Source organism: Delphinapterus leucas, chromosome 19 (genome assembly GCF_059928025.1).
Source record: "Delphinapterus leucas isolate spDelLeu-1000000601 "Yukka" chromosome 19, BTC_Dleu_Yukka2, whole genome shotgun sequence".
In the NCBI taxonomy this organism is placed as follows: domain Eukaryota; kingdom Metazoa; phylum Chordata; class Mammalia; order Artiodactyla; family Monodontidae; genus Delphinapterus; species Delphinapterus leucas.
Window position 1 is genome coordinate 63634482 of NC_143147.1, and position 18365 is coordinate 63652846.

At 58.0% G+C, this 18365-nt stretch overlaps 1 protein-coding gene across 6 annotated transcripts; it reads right to left on the bottom strand.

The window, feature by feature from the left end:
- Positions 1 to 5: 5 nt before the first annotated feature.
- On the bottom strand, positions 6 to 17241 carry SLC16A5 (solute carrier family 16 member 5). 6 transcript variants are annotated; one of them, XM_089900099.1, is made up of 6 exons: positions 16596 to 17202; positions 15329 to 15485; positions 12259 to 12331; positions 9486 to 9629; positions 5956 to 6765; positions 6 to 4730 (listed from the first exon to the last, which is right to left on the bottom strand). In XM_089900099.1, the coding sequence occupies exons 1-6, from the start codon at positions 16886 to 16888 to the stop codon at positions 4483 to 4485; spliced, it is 1725 nt and encodes a 574-aa protein (XP_089756225.1). In that variant the 5' UTR covers positions 16889 to 17202; the 3' UTR covers positions 6 to 4482. The 6 variants fall into 6 exon arrangements, with proteins under 6 accessions (XP_089756225.1, XP_089756224.1, XP_089756227.1 ...); XM_089900098.1 differs by having other exon boundaries at positions 12259 to 12517; positions 16596 to 16824; XM_089900101.1 differs by having other exon boundaries at positions 12259 to 12517; positions 15329 to 15523; positions 16427 to 16653.
- Between the last annotated feature and the right edge of the window lie 1124 nt (positions 17242 to 18365).

An 18365-nucleotide genomic window follows, 5' to 3' on the forward strand; every position in this document is an offset into this window, starting at 1 on the left:
TGGGGAAATGGGGTGGGGACTCAGGAGCTCGTAAGAGCTGGGAGTGAACATCCAAATTGGGGCGCGGAAGACCAGGACGCTGTCGCGCGCCGAAGAAGGGAGGAGCAGCTCCCAGCGGCGCTTAATTTTCGGCTCAGTTCCGGACTTCCGGGGCAAGCCGCTCTTAGCCCCGCCCCAGGGGGCGGAAGGGGCGGGCCTAGGAGGGTGAGGGGCGGGGCTGTCACTGAGCTCCCTGGGCTTGCTTCAAGCAAGTTCTTCCGCCGGTGCTTACGCCGGGAGCTTCAAGCCTCTTGTCTCAGGCAGGTGGCGATCCGCATCGTGATGGAAGCGGTTATGAAAGGTTGCGGATGCGTTGAGGAGCGCCTCTAGGGCCCTTAGGAGCTCAGAGGTGCCGGAGCGCCTACGTGGGGGGCTGTCGGGGCAGAAGCACCTCCAGATGCCCCTGCACTTGACGGAGGGGTGCAGTTCCCCCACACACACCAAGGGCCCCCAGGAACGCAAGTGTCGGCTCCCTGTGTCCCCCACGCGGGTCCTTTTGAAACGGAGCAGGACCCTATGGTCCTTGCCCCCCATGTCCTCAGCCTGCCTTTTGTCTGTGGAAAAACTTTAGCCAAATAATAAGTTTAATCAGAAGTGAAAAAATGCAGAAATAGAGGAAAACAAAGGAGACCAGATAATAATAGTTTAGTCCTTAAGCATAGTCAAGGACCTTTAGTTCGTCCTTAAGGTCTATAGATAACATTCTGAGCTGTATCCTGTGAGCTGTTTTGCAGCTACTGAAGCCCCCACCAGGTGGAGGAGGATGACTACATGATGACCAAATTGAAGCCATGACATAAGCTGCTCCACTTCACACAATTCCTAGAACTGGCCTCAAAGAAATGGGAACAAACCCTGGAACTAAAGATTAACCGTACTTAAGACGACCAAGATGACGCTGATCAGACCACATTACTGGTTTCAAGCTGACTGTCAGAACTGACTATGCTGTTCTGCTCCCTCCCTCCGCCTATATAACCCTGAAACTCCCTTTTAAAAGCCCCTGTCCCCTGAACAGCAATCGGGAGTTCTCGGACAGGACTCCACCCTCTCCCCGGTTGCCAGCCTCTGAAGCAAACTTTCCTTTCCTACCAACACTTGTCTCCCAAGAACTGGCTTTCTGGGCTTCCCTGGTGGCGCAGTGGTTGAGAGTCCGCCTGCCGATGCAGGGGACGCGGGTTCGTGCCCCGGTCCGGGAAGATCCCGCATGCCGCGGAGCGGCTGGGCCCGTGAGCCATGGCCGCTGAGCCTGCGTGTCCGGAGCCTGTGCTCCAAAAAAGAATTGGCTTTCGAGCGGCGAGCAGCCGGACCTGGGTTCGCTAACACTTTGACACTACCTTCTGGTCTGCTTTTCCCAAAAGCCAGGCGACGACTTCCCCGGCAGTCCAGTGGTTGACTCCGCGCTCCCAAAGGAGGGGGCATGGGTTCTATCCCTGGTCTGGGAACTGAGATCCCGCATGCCGCATGGCGCGGCCAAAATGAAAAGCCGGGCGAGCCCGGTACCCTCTGCTTCCCAATCCTGAGCTGAGTCTGCCACCTCTGGCTGGAAGGCATTTTATCAGCCAGGTGGCAGAGAGCACCAGGGGCAGCACCGTCGGGCCCTAGAAGGAGCCCAGCTGTACCGCTTTGGCGGTTTTCTGATGCTGAAGCCCTTCCGCCCACTTCCTTCTCTTCTCGGGGCTTCCCAGGAAGGGGGCGTGCGGCCCATACCTCATAGGCACAGGAGACAGAGCACCAGGGAGGAAGGTGGTCCTCCCAGACTCCAGTCGTGCTTGAAAATGTGGGGATGAAAGGGGCTTGGGCTGCGAGCTTCTTGAGGGCAAGGGCCATGCTCCTTTTGCCCTGGGGCTGGCATGAGGGCAGAGTGGCTGCCACATTCCAGCCTACCACAGCCCCGTTGAGAGCAGCCTCCACCTCCGTGGTGGGCTCAGGTCCCTGTGATCAGCCCCTGCCCTGTGCACACACCCCTGGGGCAGGAGTTATGACCATAGTCTGGGTGCTTGGGTACCCTGGCTGCTTCTTGCAGGACAGTGGCCCCAGGCCCCTCACCAGGCCCTTCACATTCTGAGGGGAGCTGATTCGACTTGGGGAAGTATATCTCAGCACAAGGTGGCCAGGGGGCTTCTGTGCTTCTGTCTGGACAGAGCAGTAAAGGCCTGGGGACCAGGAGCTCAGAGCTTGGGGACAGGATGGAAGTGAGCTCCTGGTCAGGAACTGCTCTAGACCCTCTCTAGAGGAACCCCAGGATCAGGTAAATGTGGGTTCCGGAATCAGATGGGCCACCCCAGCCTCCCTCATTTGTCCCCTCCTAAGGCTTCAGAGGCCCTCATCTTTGGGAAGAATTCTTCGTCCTTGGTTTTGTGCTGAGGGCAGCGACCAGGACTTAACTCCTCTCTGCCAGTTCCTGACACACAGTAGATGCTCAATAATATTTGCTAAAGGAATTCTGCCCAGAGATTATCACCACTCTTGCCCAGGGGGCAGAGGAGGTCAAAGTTCCCTATCCTAAATGTTTACTAATATCTTTTTTCCTTGAAAGAAATCAGTTTTCAGGAAGTGGGCCTAAAAGGGGATACACGTTTCAAAGGCTTGTGGCTACTAGCACCAAAAAGTATTCATCTACCTACCAGCCCCAACTCTCCTTTTCCGCTCAGTTAAGATGGAGAAGGTGGCAGGACCTGGTAAATGTGTCCAGCTGTGGATTCCCCCTTCAGTGCACAAGCTATGGATGGTGGCCAAGTACAGGACAGGATGGGGGGGGGGCAGGGAGGCAATGGGGGGTCTTCAGGATCAGACTTTTCAAACTGGAAGAGACTTTAACTTATCTAGGCCAACCTCCTCCTTTTTCAAGGCCCAGAGATGGTCCAGAGTCACACAGCAGATTATGGCGGAGTCAAACGTGAATTCAGGTCTCTATTCCAGCCCAGAGCCCTTTGCTTCACCTCCGTACTACCTCTTTTGGCCAGAAGGGGGCACTCATGAGTCCTGGGAAAGACAACATCCCCAAGGATGCTGACTCACGCCAGTTGGACTCGTGCAGGAGGAAGGCTGGAGTCGGGTCATAAAAAGAAAATCAATTCTCCTGATAAGGGTTTCTTGTTGAAACCTGGTTGAGCTTGAATCAACAAACAAGGTCCGTGGTGGGAGTAGCCCTGAAGGGGGATGGGGGAAAACTTACTCCAGGCCTCTTTTCTAGCTTCGTTAGTTCACAGGGTTTATAACCCGCTGCAGAAACTGTTTCTGTGTGTAATTGAAACAAACTCTGTTTTTCCTTTCGCTCAGTTGGTACACTGTTGGGACAAGCCTGGGCTGATGACAGCCAGCCCCCGGGTGATGACCTCAGGGAAGGCACCAGCAAAAAGAGTAAGTGGCGGCCGGCCGGTCTGGGGGAGAAGCTCTGACTTCCAGGCCAGCCGCACAGGCCAGTGGGGAGCAGGGGTGGCCTGGCAGCTGGCCCAGCCAGCCACTTATTCCAGGGTTGACACCTCTGACACAGCAGGGAGAAAAGGCTGACAGGAGAGGGGAGTGAAAGGGCTTCTGCTGCAAAAGCAGCTCCATTTCCACAGAGGTCCTGGGGCCCTGCCTAGCAATCCTTCCTCCCCTGGTCTGATGTGTGGCTCTCCCGCTCCCCCCAGCACTGACCCTCCCAGCCAAGATACAGGATGGGGCAGAGAAGGGAGGAGACCCTAGAGCAGGCCCTGCTGAGTCTGCAGGGGACCCTCAGACTTCACTGCCTCTAGGACCCAAGCCAGGGGCTCCCCTCCAGTTCTCTGCACTGTTGCCAGGACGGGTGCTCCACCTGGCATTTAATCTGTCCAAATCCTGCATCCAGGCCGACGCTCAGCCTGGCCCTCCACCACTGCAACACATTCTCTCCCAAAGCCCTTCTTCCCAAGGTTCCAGGTAGCATGAGGTCCAGCAACCTGTGCTGGGGGCAGCCCTGCGGGCAAGGGCTGGGCCACCTGGGAAGAAGGGGGGCAGGAGAGACTCGGAGGAGGGTTGAGCTCTTCGGAGCTGTCTAGAGGGTGAAGGACAAAGAGATCACATGGGAGGCACCCAGGCCGGACTTGAGGGTCCAGTGTGTTGAGCTGTAGCAGCAGCGTAGGCAGCCAGCTGAGCCAAGCCAGCCGTGACAGACCTGGGCTGGGCTCAGACCCACCTTCCTGGGCCCCGGGTACTCTGATGCCCCAGCAAAAAAGTCAGGAGGATCCGCTCCTGGATTCTGCTGGTTAGAAGGAACCCCGAGCCTCTGGAGGTCAGCCTCTAAGGTCCCAACTCCTGGCTGAGTCCCGACGTGCAGAACCCAGATGGCCTTTGGTTCAGGCTTTCTGGGCAGCCCTTCACCCCAGCCTCTGGCGAAGTAGCTGGACATTCCTGGGCTGAGGCAGGACTCACTGACTTCAGGGCTCAGATGCCGGTCACACATGTGAGTGATCCCGGGCCTCAGACGCTGGTCACATACATGATCTCCACGCGCAGCCGCTTCTTGGGACCGTCTGTGTCCTCCATAGTGAGGCCCTGCTCTGGGGCAGCCTCTGTTACAGCTCCTTGCACCTCAGCCTGCGGACCCTGCCTCTCCATCTTCCCCAGGGCCCAGAAACTGCCACCCATGAAGAGGGCGGCTGAGATGAGGAAGAAACTTGACATGTAGAAAACATAGCTGAAGTTGCTGGTGGTGTCTAGGAGGAGTCCTAGGGGACAGAGAGCAAGTTAGGCCACTGCCCTTGGCTACCAGGCCTCCCGCGCACGCCCCCTCACCCCTGCTAAATTGTGTGCTCTGTGAGAGCAGGGATTTTATTGTTGTCCCTGCTGCATCCCCAGCACTAGGAACCGTGGCTGGCACCTAGTGGGAACTCATTAGGTATTTGTTGAATGAAAGGAAAGGAAACACTAAACCAGCCCCAGTCCGGGCAGGAAGAGCCCTTGGGCGGCCAGACGAGCACTTAAGGGCATGTTTCCTTTACCCTTGGTGGCAGGAAGCCAAGGACTCAAGGGCCAGTGGCGTCTGGGATATCTGCTCAGCCCTACCCCAGGCCCGCCATACCTCCTCCTGGATTGCTCTCCCTGCTTGTCGGCTTGGAGAACGCCCTTGGAAACTGGGACTTCCAATGCCACACTTGGGAGGAGTCCCCGTTGTCTGACTATAATAACCGTGCTGTCTGTTGACTGCCCCCCAGCACCACGGGCTTCACAAACCTTCCCTTTTACTCTGAATGTCACACGCTCAGCTGCCCAGCAAGTCCACTCCTGTGGGTCCCTGCTTCCGTATCTGTTCGTTTCCCTCCCGGCACAAATCACCATTATGATCACAAAGGGGCCTCTTTGCTCTAATCCCCGACTCCTCCACCAGAAGGTAAGCCCTCAGAGGTGGGGACTAGTTCTCTGTCTTCAGCCCTGCCCACCCCGTGACTGGCACAGGTGTAGGGATGGGTGTGGCAGGCGTTCTCGTCTGCATTTTGCGGATGACACTATGGCTCAGAGAAGGAAAATGACTTGCCCGGGCCCCACAGGGAGAGGATGTTAAGAACAGCAGACATGTGCATAGCACTTACCGTGTGCCAGGCTCTCTACTAAGCTCTTTGCTATATGACACTGGTGATCCCCACAACAAGCCTGTGAGGTAGATTCTACTGTCATCCCCACTTTACTGATAAGAAATCAGAGGTACAGAGGGGAAGACAAAGGACTGAGATAAGTCTGGTATGAAAATCCTTACTTTTCACTGTTCATACCCCGAGTGTCAGCTGTGGAACAGGCTACAGCCAGTCCCCTGAGGTGCTCGAGAAAATCACAGATTCCAAGTCGCTAACCCTGAGATGCTGGAGGGGGCCCAAGCCTCCAGACTGTTCCTATTTGCAACCCCCCCCCATGCCCTGCCCAGGCCACACTTGGCTGCCCTCCCTCCCAGGGCCTCACCAGCCAGTGGCGGGGAGATGAGGATGGAGATGCTCTCCAGGACGGTGAAGAGGCCCAGGGCGCTGGAGAACCGGTCCATTGGGACAATGTCCATGAGGACCTGGAAAAGGAGAGCACCAATGCCGCTCATGGACACGCTGTACACCAGGCAGTAGGCCACCAGCACCCGGAAGTCGGCCGACGCTGCGCACGCCAGGTTGGTGAGCCCGTTGAGCAGGGCCGCCAGGCTGAACAGGTACTTGCGGTGACTGGCAAAGTCCCGCCGGCCTGCCACCAGCCCAGCCATGGGCCGCAGGAAGATGTTGCTAAAGCCAATGATGGAGATGAGCAGGGCTGCCCTGTGTTCATCCACCCCGTGCCAAATGGCATACGGCACCAGGAAGACGTGGGGCAGCGGGAAACCCATGATCATCCAGGCGACTCCCAGTGTGTACACGCGGTAGCCCACGTTGTGCCGCAGGACATCGAAGGCCAGGTGGCGCTGGATGGCCCGACCGCATGCTGCCGGGCAGCCTCGTGCGGGTCTCCTGGAAGGTGGAGGGAGGCCATCTCTGGTCTCAGGGGTCACACGGGCAGGCACAGGCCTCAGGATGGCCCCACAGACACAGCAGTGGAGGAGAACCCCGCCGAAGATGAGAAAGCTGCCTCTCCAGCCCAGGTCCTCCAGGAGATAGCGGGAGAGCAGTGGCCAGAGCATGATGCCCAGGGAGACGCCCGCCGAGGCCAGCGCGTTGGCCAGCACCCGCCAGCGGGTGAAGTACAATCCCAGCACAGTGATGCTTGACTGAAAGCTGAAGCACATGCCCAGGCCTGTGGAAGGAGAGGGGAGGACCAGCTCCAGGGCGCACCCAGTGCAGGGACCCTGGGGTCAGGTCCCGGGTCTGTTCTCCTTCCGTTCCAGCGCAGACCCACTTCCAGGTCCCCAGGGATTTCAGATGGAATCAGCCTACCTCACCACCTCCCTAGAAGCATCCCACCCCTCAGATCTGCCCTCTCAAGGTTGCCAGGGGCACACCTGTTCCCGCTGGCACAGCACCAGGGGGATTTTCAAAACCCTAAATCAGGTTAAGTCTCTCTGCTGCTTGACACCTTCCAAAGATTTCCCATCACACCTAGAAAAAAAGCCAGAGTAGGGCTTCCCTGGTGGCGCAGTGGTTGAGAGTCTGCCTGCCGATGCAGGGGACATGGGTTCGTGCCCCGGTCTGGGAAGATCCCACATGCCGCGGAGCGGCTGAGCCTGCGCGTCCGGAGCCTGTGCTCTGCAACAGTGAGAGGCCCGCGTACCGCAAAAAAAAAAAAAAAAAAAAAAAAAGCCAGAGTATTTACTCTGCCCTGGAAGGCTCTGCACGGTCTGGCCCCTGGCCACCCCTTGGGTGCCATCTCAGGCCACTCTCCCCTGTCACTCGCCATGATCAAGCCCCATCAGTCTCTTTCTCTTCCTCTGGACATTAAGCTGCCCACCTACTCGGACATTTGCAGTTGCCATTCCCTCTGCCTGGAATATGCTTCCCTCAGACTTTCCTCTCCTGACTCAGCTTGGATGCCACCTCCCCCCCCCCCCACTCCGTGCACAGCTGAGCATGCTGGAGAGAAAGTTCACAACCACGCTGTGACCACTGGCCTCAGGCGGGCCCTCGGGCCACCCACGGTGCCACTGTAGTTCCCTCGACCATTTACTGTCCCCGCTCTTAGATGACCACCAGGCCTTCTTCCTCTGAGCACCCCGACACCTCCCTCCCGCACTGCCAGCTGACCACCTACCTTCCCGTCTGTGACAATGCACAGTCCGTGCTCCCAGTCAACGGCAACCCTCCACTTCCGCCCTGCATCCTGTCTACTTGAAGGCACATCCCTCCAGCAATTTCTCTCTCCTGAGGCATCCATTATCCTCTCTTTACTAGATCATTCTCCTTCATTGTTATTTCTCCCATTAAAACAAAACTCTTGACAACAGTCTCTTCTGGGTACTGGTCCATTTCTCTGCTCTCCCCTTATATCAAAATTTCTCGGAAATACTTTATCTCCACTGTCTCCAGTTTCCCCCCTCCTCTTCTTTCTTTCTTTTTTTTTTTTTTGGCCGTGCCACATGGCTTGTGGGATCCCAATTCCCCGACCAGGGATCGAACCTGGGCCACGGCAGTGAAAGCCCAGAATCCTAACTACTAGGCCACCTGGGAACGCCCCTATTGTTCTCTTTTGAACCTGTTCCAATCAGGCTTTCATCCTTACCTCTGCTCCAGGATTCCTCTTATCAAAGCCGCCAACCTCCACTTTGCAAAGCCAAAGATGGAGTCTGATCCCCACTGGGTCTGATCCATCAGTGGCTTGACAGTCGATCACTCCCTCCTGCTTGCGCACTTTCCTCACTTCCTTTCTCAAGAAACCCCACTCCCTCTCTGTCACTTCTTCCTGCCCAGGCCGCTAACCACTGGAGTGTCCGTGTCCTGGGCCTCAGGCCTCTGTCCTTTACATCTGTCCTCCCTTGTTCCCTTAGTGACAGCAGGGCGATACCTCATCTCGAGACTTGAGTACGAGCCATCTCAGGATTCCCCAGCTGCCCGCTCCAGCTCAGGCCTGTTCCCTGAACTCCAGACCGGATGTGTCCAAACCTGAGCTTCCCATCCTCCCGAGAACCTGCTCCTCCCCTAGTTTCCCACTGTAAGTGGCTAGTGCATTCTTCCATTCTCCCCTTGGTATCACCCTTCTTGGGTCTTGGGTCATCCTTGGCTCCTTCTCTGCACCTCACATGCAGTCCTGAACACGACCACGTCCCATCACCCCAATCACACCACCCTGGTTGAAGGTACCACCACCTCCTGGCTGGGTGGTGACCACGCCCCTGCCTGTTCTCTGCTCCCAGCCCAGCCCCCTGTGGTGTATTCTCAACGCCGCAGCCAGAGCAGTGCTCAGTGCTTCACAAACAGTGGCTGGATGACGTCCCTCTGCCCGAACCCCTCACATGGCTTCCCATCTCACTACACAGCCTTTTAGGAACTAAACCTGTTCCTGGTCCCCCCACCCCCCGACCCCTTTGACCCTTCATTCACGCCCCTCCACCCTCGCCGGCCTCCGCGCTGCTCCTCGAGCACTTCTGGGCCTTTGCTTTTGCTGTTCCTGCTGCCTGGAATGCTCTTCCCCAGACAGCCTGCTGGCAGCCTCCCTCACCTCCTTCTGCCCAAATGCCACCTTCTCTGCAAGGCCTTTCCCGACCGCCCTGCTGAAACCAGCAACCTCCCCCGACCCTGCTTTACCTTCCACATTGGCTGCTTTAGTTATTCTACCTCTTTACTTGTTTAATCTCTACCCACCCCCAACCGAGCCGGGACACTATCACATCTGCTGGCCTGTCTTCTCAGGTGCTGATCAGATGTGATCCTTCTTACGCCTCTGTTCATTGTCCCTCTCCCTCACGTGACTGGAGGCGGCCCCAGAAGATGTGGTGCCTCGCCTGCCCTGTTCACTGTGCCTGGCCCTTTTCAATCGTGCACCCAGTAGCTACCCAGCAATTCTCGACATGGAATGACAGTCACCTGTGATGAAGCCTGCCGTGAGGTAGAGCTGGCCGAGGGTGCAGCAGAAGGACCCGGCCACCATGCCCAGGCTGGCCAGCACGCCGCCCAGCATCACCGTCGCTCTGCAGCCGAAGCGTCCCACCAGGATGCTGCACAAGGGTCCTGTGCGGAGGAGGCAGCCGGCAGGTGGCAGCAAAATGACAAGGTCAGAGGGAGGGGGACAGTGGGCTTGGGAGGGGGTTCCAGCAGGAACTAGCAGGTGGCTTAACGGGCACAAGCCCCGGAACACAGACTGGCTACGGGCCAAGCAACGCCAATCCCTCTCTGTGCTGCAGTTTCCTCCCCCAGAGACTGAGGGGTCAGACTGGGTGATGTCTGGCCAGCTGTGAGGTGAGGTGCTGCAAATATTCCGTTTGACCCTGACAAGGATCCCCGGAGGTACAGACTGAGGCCGTTCACTGCACTGACCTGAGGCTGCTTCTGTCCAGGTGAAATGGGATTGGCTTGTGACCTGGGTGGACGCCCCTCATGGGGGTCTGTCTTGGTGGGCGAGGGTCCCAGGGCAGTTAAATCATGGTCAGCGCCGCCTCCAGCCCCTGCTCCCCCTTCCCCCATCCTCAGGAAGACTGGCCACAGCCCTCCCACCATCCTTCAACCTGTCCAGGGTGGGTAGCCTGAGGCCCTGGGCCACCCTTCACCTGCTGGCTCTGGCCTCTGGGGCACTCTGGAGAAACACAGGTGGGGTACCCTCTCCCCCCAACCCCCTCCAGCCATCACCAAAGTCTTGCACCCAGATGTTTAGCTCCTGGTAGAGAGGGGCCTGTTCTCCCTCACCCACCCCCACCCTGAGCTGCTTTCTCACCAGTGCAGACCCAGAGTAGAAGTAAGCCAGTCCTGGCCGTCTGCTCTCGTCACCTCACAGGGCCCCATTCACCAAGTACCCTGCCCCTGAGTACACACAGCAGAGTTTCTCCAGAGTTGCTCTCCCAGAGAGCAGCCAAAGGGACAAGGAAAGTGTGTGTGTGCACTCGGTGTGTGTCTGTGTGTTTGGCGTGGAGAGAGGATGTGTGGGTGTGAGCCAGTACGAGTATGGGAGCGAACATGGGAAGTGAGTGGCCCGTCCTCAGAGGGGACGTCCTCAGAGGTAATCAAGGAGAGGCAGCCATAGAGGGAGAGGCAAGGCTTTGAAGTGGACATGACTGCTGACTCACACATCTCTCCCACCTCATACTCTGGCCTGACTTTGGAAAGGTGACACTGGGGAAAGCCCTGCGTCATCGAGTTGGGAGTGAGGGGCTGGGATGTGTGCCAGCTCAGCCGAGACAGCCGAGGGCGCTGGGTGGGGCGCTGGGAAGCAAGGTGTTTCTGCTTCCACCCTGAGCTCACTCTGCAACACCGGCAAGGCCTTGTACTTTGTGCTTGCTTTCCTCACCTCTAAAACGTGTGGGGGTGAGAGGTACTTAGGATCAAGGACACTTTCAAGTTTAAAATTTCCATGATACTCTGAATGAGCGTGGGCTAAAGGGGTGTGTGTGTGTGTGTGTGTGTGTGTGTGTGAGACACAGACAGACAGACAGGAGTCCCGGGCCCACTGAGATGCTGGCACACCTGCTAGGCATGAGTCTAAAGCTGGTAGGGGAGTGAGGTCCCCAGCGAATGCCTGGCTCCCAGCCCCTGGCCCAGACCACTCTCTGGCTGCAGGGAAGGAACTGTCTGAGATTCCCACTTCTGCTCAACCTTGCTGACAAAAAGGTTATGCGGTCTGGGCCAGGCCTGGCCTTGCTCCTTGCCAGGCAGCGTGTTCAGGGGTCATTGCAGTGAGGGTGGCTTCTATCCCAGTCTGACTTCCCTCCCCATTCGAGGGAAGGACCTGGAATAACAAGCAGGCTGCTGGTGCCAGGTGGAGGTCAGGGCAGGAGGTAAGCAGGGAGATGGATCAGCTGAAACAGGCAAACACACCCGTGGGGAGAGCCCGGCGGGCTGTGAGGTCCAGCTCTAGCTGACCAGGCCCCTCTGAGGGAACTGCCTGTGGAGCTCTCCCTGGAGATCTTCCAGGAGCCCAAGGCTATTGTGGAAGACCCTCCTGCGCAGCCCCTGCCCTTCCCTTTCCCTGGGGTCAGGGTGAGGTGCTCACATCCCTGGGGAAGGCCTCTCTCCGTCTCCCCAGCCCTTGCAACACCCCCTCTGCTTCCTGGTGAAAGATGGGCTCTTGCCCTGCCCCCCTCCTGCTCCTGGTGTCTTCCTTGAGCCCTCCTTCCCATCCTGAAGCCCTGATGAGGGTCTCCAGAATACTAATAGCTCACAGCTGCTTCCATTGCCCTGGCTCTCAGACCTGGCCGGGACCTCATGTGACCTTCTCTGCAATCCTGTGTGGGAGGTGGGCAGGATGGGATACTGGGTGTTACTCCCATATTGCAGAGGAAAAAACTGAGGTTCCGAGAGGTCACCCAGCAGGACCCCAAGCCGCTCCTCCTCCAGTCTGTGCTTGAGTGCCCGGCACGCCTACAGTCTGGATCCATCCTCCCACGGTCATCAAGGGGACCGGCTTTACCTCTTAGGGGTCTCTCCACCCTCTGCCCCTCCCCAGCCCAGTCCAGCCCAGCCCAGGCCCGCCAGACTCCAGGCAGGGGAACTGGCCCTGTTGAAATCAGAGGAGGTCTTAGGGATACACAGCACAGGGCAAAACCTGTGGCCTCAGAGAGAGGGACCCAGGAGGCCAGGGAGGTTGTGGCTTCCTCCCCCACCCAGGCTCTTTTTCATCCCTCCCTCCAGCCCTCCCCTGGCTGCTCACCCCCTGCGTGGAGCATGGCTGTCAGGATGGACGGGAACCAGGAGGTCTCGCTGTTGCCGGCCTGGAACTCACGCTGCAGTTCAGCAAAGAAGATGCCGATGCATGTGGGGAAGCCCAGGGTGAGGCCCTGGGTCACCACAGAGGCCAGGAGCACCATCCAGGCCCAGCAGCCCTCCGAACACTCCAGGGCCTGGGGCATCCTCGGCTCCAAGTGCTGCCGCCACAGCCTCGCGGCCACTGCTCCTACTGCCCGGGCCGCCTGGGGAAGGGACAGAATGGAGCTGCCAGCCCTCCCTTGGCCCACCTGCCACCTTCCCTGGGTGCTTGAAACCGTCCCTTCCTCTTGCCCCAGCACCAGGTATCACAGAGGGGCACCGCCCCCTGGGAGGTGGCCAGAGGCCCATGCGCTGGCCTGGGCATCTCCTTTCACCTACTTCCCAGAGCAAGCCTGGAGGGAGGGACAGGAGGGGCAAGCAGGTGAGCCATAAGTGAGACAAGGCAGGTGCGTGGAATTCTTTCTGGTTGTTACATCACTTAGTGGTCGGCAGGTGGGACCTCCCAGCCAGCCTTGGCCCGCCCGCACACACCACGTGGCAAACACTCGACAGTCGCTTCCAGAATGGAGCAGGCGTCTGAGCCAGCCTAGCCCCGACACAGGCGCACACGGATACCTTCCGAACATTCATAACCAGGCTTCCTGCTCACAAACACGGGCTTTCGCGATGCCACATCAACAGCCAGGTTCCCTGTCAGTGCTGCTGTGACGGCTGAGGTGAACAAGACAGGGCTGGGGCCCCCCAGGGGCGTACACAGAACAGCTACACGAGGGCTTACGCAGACACACACGCAGAGGGTTTCCCTGGTGGCGCAGTGGTTAAGAATCCGCCTGCCAATGCAGGGGACACGGGTTCGAGCCCTGGTCCGGGAAGATCCCACATGCCGCGGAGCAACTAAGCCCCTGCGCCACAACTACTGAGCCTGCGCTCTAGCGCCCGCGCGCCACAACTACTGAAGTCCGCGCACCGAGAGCCCGTGCTCTGCAACAAGAGAAGCCACCGCAATGAGAAGCCTGTGCACCACAATGAAGAGTAGCCCCGCTCGCCGCAACTAGAGAAAGCCCGTGTGCAGCAACGAAGACCCAACGCAGCCAAAAAAAAAAAAAAAAAGATACACACGCAGACACACACCACACAGACAGGCAGAGAGAAACACATTGAACCACCCAGGCACACAGATTTATGTGCACACACTTACATAGACACATACAGAAAAGTCTAGAGACACACAGACACACACAGTAGTCACACATACAGATGCGCACAGACATATACAGACACACACAGACATACACAGATACACACTTAAAGAGACAAATTCAGACAAGCCTAGAGACATACAATCAAATGCACACAGACAGACACATGCTACACAGACGTAAGGACACACACAAACTCACAGGGTTGCATGCTCTGCAGACAGATACACACACCCTCACATCTTTGATTCAGTCCTACCTCGGTTCCTCGCCACCACCCAGGCCACTCCCCCCATCACAGAAGCTGCCTTAACCAGGCTGCAAAGCCCCAGCCCCCTCCCCAGATGTCGAGCCCTTTTCCAGTCCCCTCCATCCTGGCTCTCCAAAGAGCCAAAGGGTCCCAGGAGCTCCTGTTCCCAAGCCTCCCTCCTTTTAGCCCCAGGCCCGGAAGATCCATGGAAACTCAGGAAACTACCAGAAATATGAAACCCCCTTCCTGCCAAGCCCAGCACCCCACCCCTCCCCCCCACCCCAGGGCCCAGGAGCTTTAACACAGCACCTAAGCCGGACCGTAACTGCCTCCTTCACAGGCTCCAATCCCTTCTCCAGCCACAAGGCCTCTTCCCTCCCCAGAGGACCCCCAGGGGCCCTGCCAAGGGGAGCAGCCCATTCATCCCTAGCCCCGGAGAGTGTGGGGCATATGTGTGTGGGGGGCATACGTGTGTGTGGGGGGGACCTCGAGTCCTGTGTGTGGGCTGGGAGCACCTCCTGCCCTCCTAGCTCCTGCACATGACACTAGCCCTAGAGATCCCCCAGCTCCAATTCTCCTGGCTCAGCCCCATGCTCGGGGCAAACCTCAGGCACAGGCTTCTCCAGCAAACTGGCTCTCGCCCCTTCCAGGATTTCTGTTCCCTTGGCAAATGAAAAGGCCACTGGTGCCACCTGATCCTCTCTGTGAATGTCAAGTCTCCCCACCCTGCTCTACTGCTCACCCCCCTCCCCACGCATCCCGGCCCCTCAGTCCTCCCGGACCTGCCACCTTCCCCTTCCTCCCAGAAGGGCCGCCAGCCTTCCCTCCACCACCCTCACTTCCTCCCGCTGCCCCCATGGCACCCCACCCCGGCACTCCCCAGCCCCTCCCAACTCTGGTCCCCTCTCCTTCGCTCTTGTCCGGCCCCTCTATGGAGAGGTCTCCCCTCTATGGAGAGGTCTCCCCTCTATGGAGAGGTCTCTTTCATGCCCTTAGTCCAGGACTCTGACCTTCACTCTGCACTTACCTTCCCTCTGAACCTTTCAATGGAGCTAGTTTCTCCTCCCTCCAGGCCCCCCAGACAATCAGAGTCCAGGAAACCCTAAGCACCTTTGTTCTCTCTTTGCCCTGGCCTCTCTCTGGGAGCTGTCTTGAAGACTTTGGCCTTCCACAAGGAGGCTATCTCCTCCCATACACCCCCAATTCCCAGGTCACACACATAGCTTTTCTGTACCCCAGCCCCTCCCTCAGCAAGCTGGTTCCCCCTCCGGCTGCAGAGATTCCAAAATCCTCAGCCAGAGAGAAGTCCTGTTGGTCCTTCAAGATTCAGCTCCAGCAGCACCTCCAGGAAGCTACCCTGACCCTTACCCCAGGCTAGGCTAGGCCCTTCCCTGTACTTCTCTCTGTAATAGCAGTTCTTACACCACATTGGAGTGGGTCCTTCCCTTGTTTATCACTGTCGCCCCCCCTCCTCCTCCCCACCTTCCATACCACGAGCAGGACCTGTTCACAGACCCGCACCCAGCCTCCACCTGAGCACAAAATGTAACATTAATGTGACCCACCTGTGTTCTCCGGGAGGCAGGCAAGCCCAGGAACAAGGGTGACCTGGTTTCCCAGCAGGTAGGTCCATTCCAGAAGACTCGAGCAGAGCGGAGCAGAGCAGAGATGGGGGCTCCGGCTCCACCTCTGCCCCAGCAGAGAAGTGGTCTTCCCTTGGTACTGGGAACCAGGAGTCACAATCACTGCCTGGTGCGTGGCTGGGGCAAAGGAGGGAAACGCGGCTGGAGACACTTCACTCTCCCTTCCCGGGACTGGAGGCGAGCAGCTTTCCACAGGAGCTGCCGACCTCAGCCCTCAGGGGTCCCCCACCCTGAGTGAGACCATCTTCATGCCCAGGTGGCCTGAAGCCGGGTTTGTGGGCAGGGCAGAAGTTCACATGACACCTCTTGTCCTTCTCCCGTCACACACAGTCCCTGGGCTGATTTTTAGGGCTTCTCATCTGATGACAGAGGCCTAGCTAGGCCCTCAGAATCCAGTCCCAGCCCCTCTGAGCTTGCAGGTACCGGCAAAAGAGTGAGAGGATGCTCTCATACAGGGCTTTGGGGTTAGGGGCCGCCCCCTCTCCCTCTGCCCCCTTCCCGCGGTGGGAGAGCTGGTGAGAGGAAAACAAGGAATCACCAGCTTCACCAGCAGCGGAAGGATGGCCAGACCCTGCAGACCCCCTCTCTCCCCAGGCCCCACATCAGGCAGGATCCCGGGCCTGAAGCCCAGGACACAGGACAGGCAGCAGTGCGGGTTCCTGCAGGACAGGAAAGCAGCAAGAACCAGCCTGAGCTTGGGGTTGACAAGCCCGCACATCCCTGCACCTGGCAGGGGCCGGCTGGCGCCAGCCACCCTCCTCCCTTCTGTGCCTCCAAAGGTGCCCCGCCATCCCGTCAGGGGCAGGCTGACCACAGCCTGGAAGGGGGATGGGATAGGCAGCAGGAACTTCCTGACCTCTTGTCACCCTGGCTCAGTCCCTGCTGTCGGGATCTAGTTTCCTTCCACTCGGCTTCCCACCCACCCCGAGATGGATCTCCTCTGGGTGGGGCTTCTGGACGTCCAGGCGGCGTCCCCGTGGAGATTTCAGCCCAGGCCTTGGCTGGTGCCTGTCCCCTCACCCCTCAGGCCATCGCAGGCTGGGGCGGCCCAGGACCCGGGCAAGAGGCTTTTCTGGATCCTCTCCCCCCACAGGCGGGAAGGGGCCCCGGAGGCCCACGGCGGGGCGGGCCCGCGACGGCGCTCACAGGGACCCCGGCACCCTGGGGACTGCGGGGACAGCCCGCTCACCGGCTCGCCCGGGCCCGGCGGAGGGGCGGCTCCACTCCAGCGGAGCGCGGCTTCCTGCGGCCCGGCCCGCTAGCGGTGGAGGCGGCAGGACGCCGGGCGGCGGCGGGGACCGGAGGGGCGGGCCGCAGGGCTCCGGTGGGCGGGACCACCTCCGCGTCTCCAGGGAGCCGGGCGGGGAGGCCTCCGGGCGAGGCGCTGGGGCGTGCCCGGTGCCCGGGGCCCGCAGCCGCTTCTGTCAACCTCGACCCCTCCTCTGAGTGGCCCCGACCCCAGCTCGGCGGGTTCATTTGCATGTCGTTAGCATGTCATTTGCGTAGCCCGCCTTCTCACTTTGCGGCTTCTCGATTTTCCCGCTCTGGGTTCTAGGGGCGCCAGGAGTGGAAGAGAGAAAGCGTGTGATAAAAGACTCCACCTCCCAGCGGCAGCGGGGTGGGAGGCAAGGGTGCAGGATTCTTTCTTTGGGGGCTTTAGCTGCCCAGGAGTCCTTCCAATGAAAACTTAGAGCTTTGAGGGCCACATCCAGGGGAGCCCAGGAAGGCAGCTGTGCGGAGCAGACAAGAGCGTGGACCCCTCAACCCTGGGGGCAGGTCAGACGGCGCCCACCACCTCCGCGTGCGCCTCTCCCCCACCTAGCCAGCCCTTCATATGCATTGTTTAAAATGTATTCAATTAGTACAAAGTTACAGTAACCAGTACAGGCATAAGGGTAGACATAGATCGGTGGACTAGAATTGAGAATAAACCGTTACATTTACAGTCAGTTGATTTTCCGTAAGTGTGCTGCGACGATCCGGGGTGGGAAGAATAGTGTTTTCAGCGAACAGTGCTGGGTAGCTGTAAAAGAAAGTGGTTGCGGTTGGCCTTCAACCTCACACCATTTAAAGAAAAAAGAAAAAAAAAAAAAAAAAAGGCTTACAGATAGAAATGTAAAAACTAAAACTGTGAACTTTTTAAAAAAGATTTTTGATGTGGACAATTTTTAAAGTTCTTACCGAATTTGTTACAATACTGCTTCAGTTTTATGTTTTGGTTTTTTGGCCGGGAAGCAGGTAGGATCATAGCTCCCCCACCGGGATCAAACCTGCACCCTCTGAATTGGAAGGCAAAGTCTTAACCACTGGACCAACAGGGAAATCACTGAATTCTGTTGAAGAAAGCACAGGAGTAACTCTTCATGGCCTTGGAATTAGGCAATGGATTCTTAGACACTACACCAAAAGTACAAGTGACAAAGGAAAAAACATAAATTGGATGTCATCAAAATTAAAAACTTTGGGGGAATTCCCTGGCGGTCCAGTGGTTAGGATTCCAAGCTTTCACTGCCAAGGGCCCGGGGTCAAGCCACGTGGCATGGCCCCCCCCCCAAAAAAAAAACCTAAAATCTTTTGTGCACTAAAGGACACCATCAGGAAAGTGAACAAATAACCCTCAGAATGGGAGAAAATATTTGCAAATCATATATCTGATAAGGGACTTGTATTGAGAATATATAAAGAACTCTCACAACTCAACAGGAAAAAGACAAATTAACCCCATTAAAAATGGGCAAAGGGGCTTCCCTGGTGGCGCAGTGGTTGAGAGTCCGCCTGCCGATGCAGGGGACATGGGTTCGTGTCCCAGTCCGGGAAGATCCCATATGCCGCAGAGCGGCTGGGCCCGTGAGCCATGGCCGCTGAGCCTGAGCGTCCGCAACGGGAGAGGCCGCAACAGTGAGAGGCCCGCGTACCGCAAAAAAAAAAAAAAAAAAAAAAAAAAAAATGGGCAAAGGAT

Excerpts from the sequence above, each read along its gene's own strand:
- SLC16A5 (XM_089900099.1), bottom strand. The coding sequence starts at position 16,888 with ATGCAAATGAACCCGCCGAGCTGGGGTCGGGGCCACTCAGAGGAGGGG. Across the intron at positions 15,486-16,595 it reads CGCCGGGCCCGGGCGAGCCG|TACCAAGGGAAGACCACTTC; the intron begins GTGAGCGGGCTG and ends CCTGGTTCCCAG. Across the intron at positions 4,731-5,955 it reads CATCTCCCCGCCACTGGCTG|GACTCCTCCTAGACACCACC; the intron begins GTGAGGCCCTGG and ends TCTGTCCCCTAG.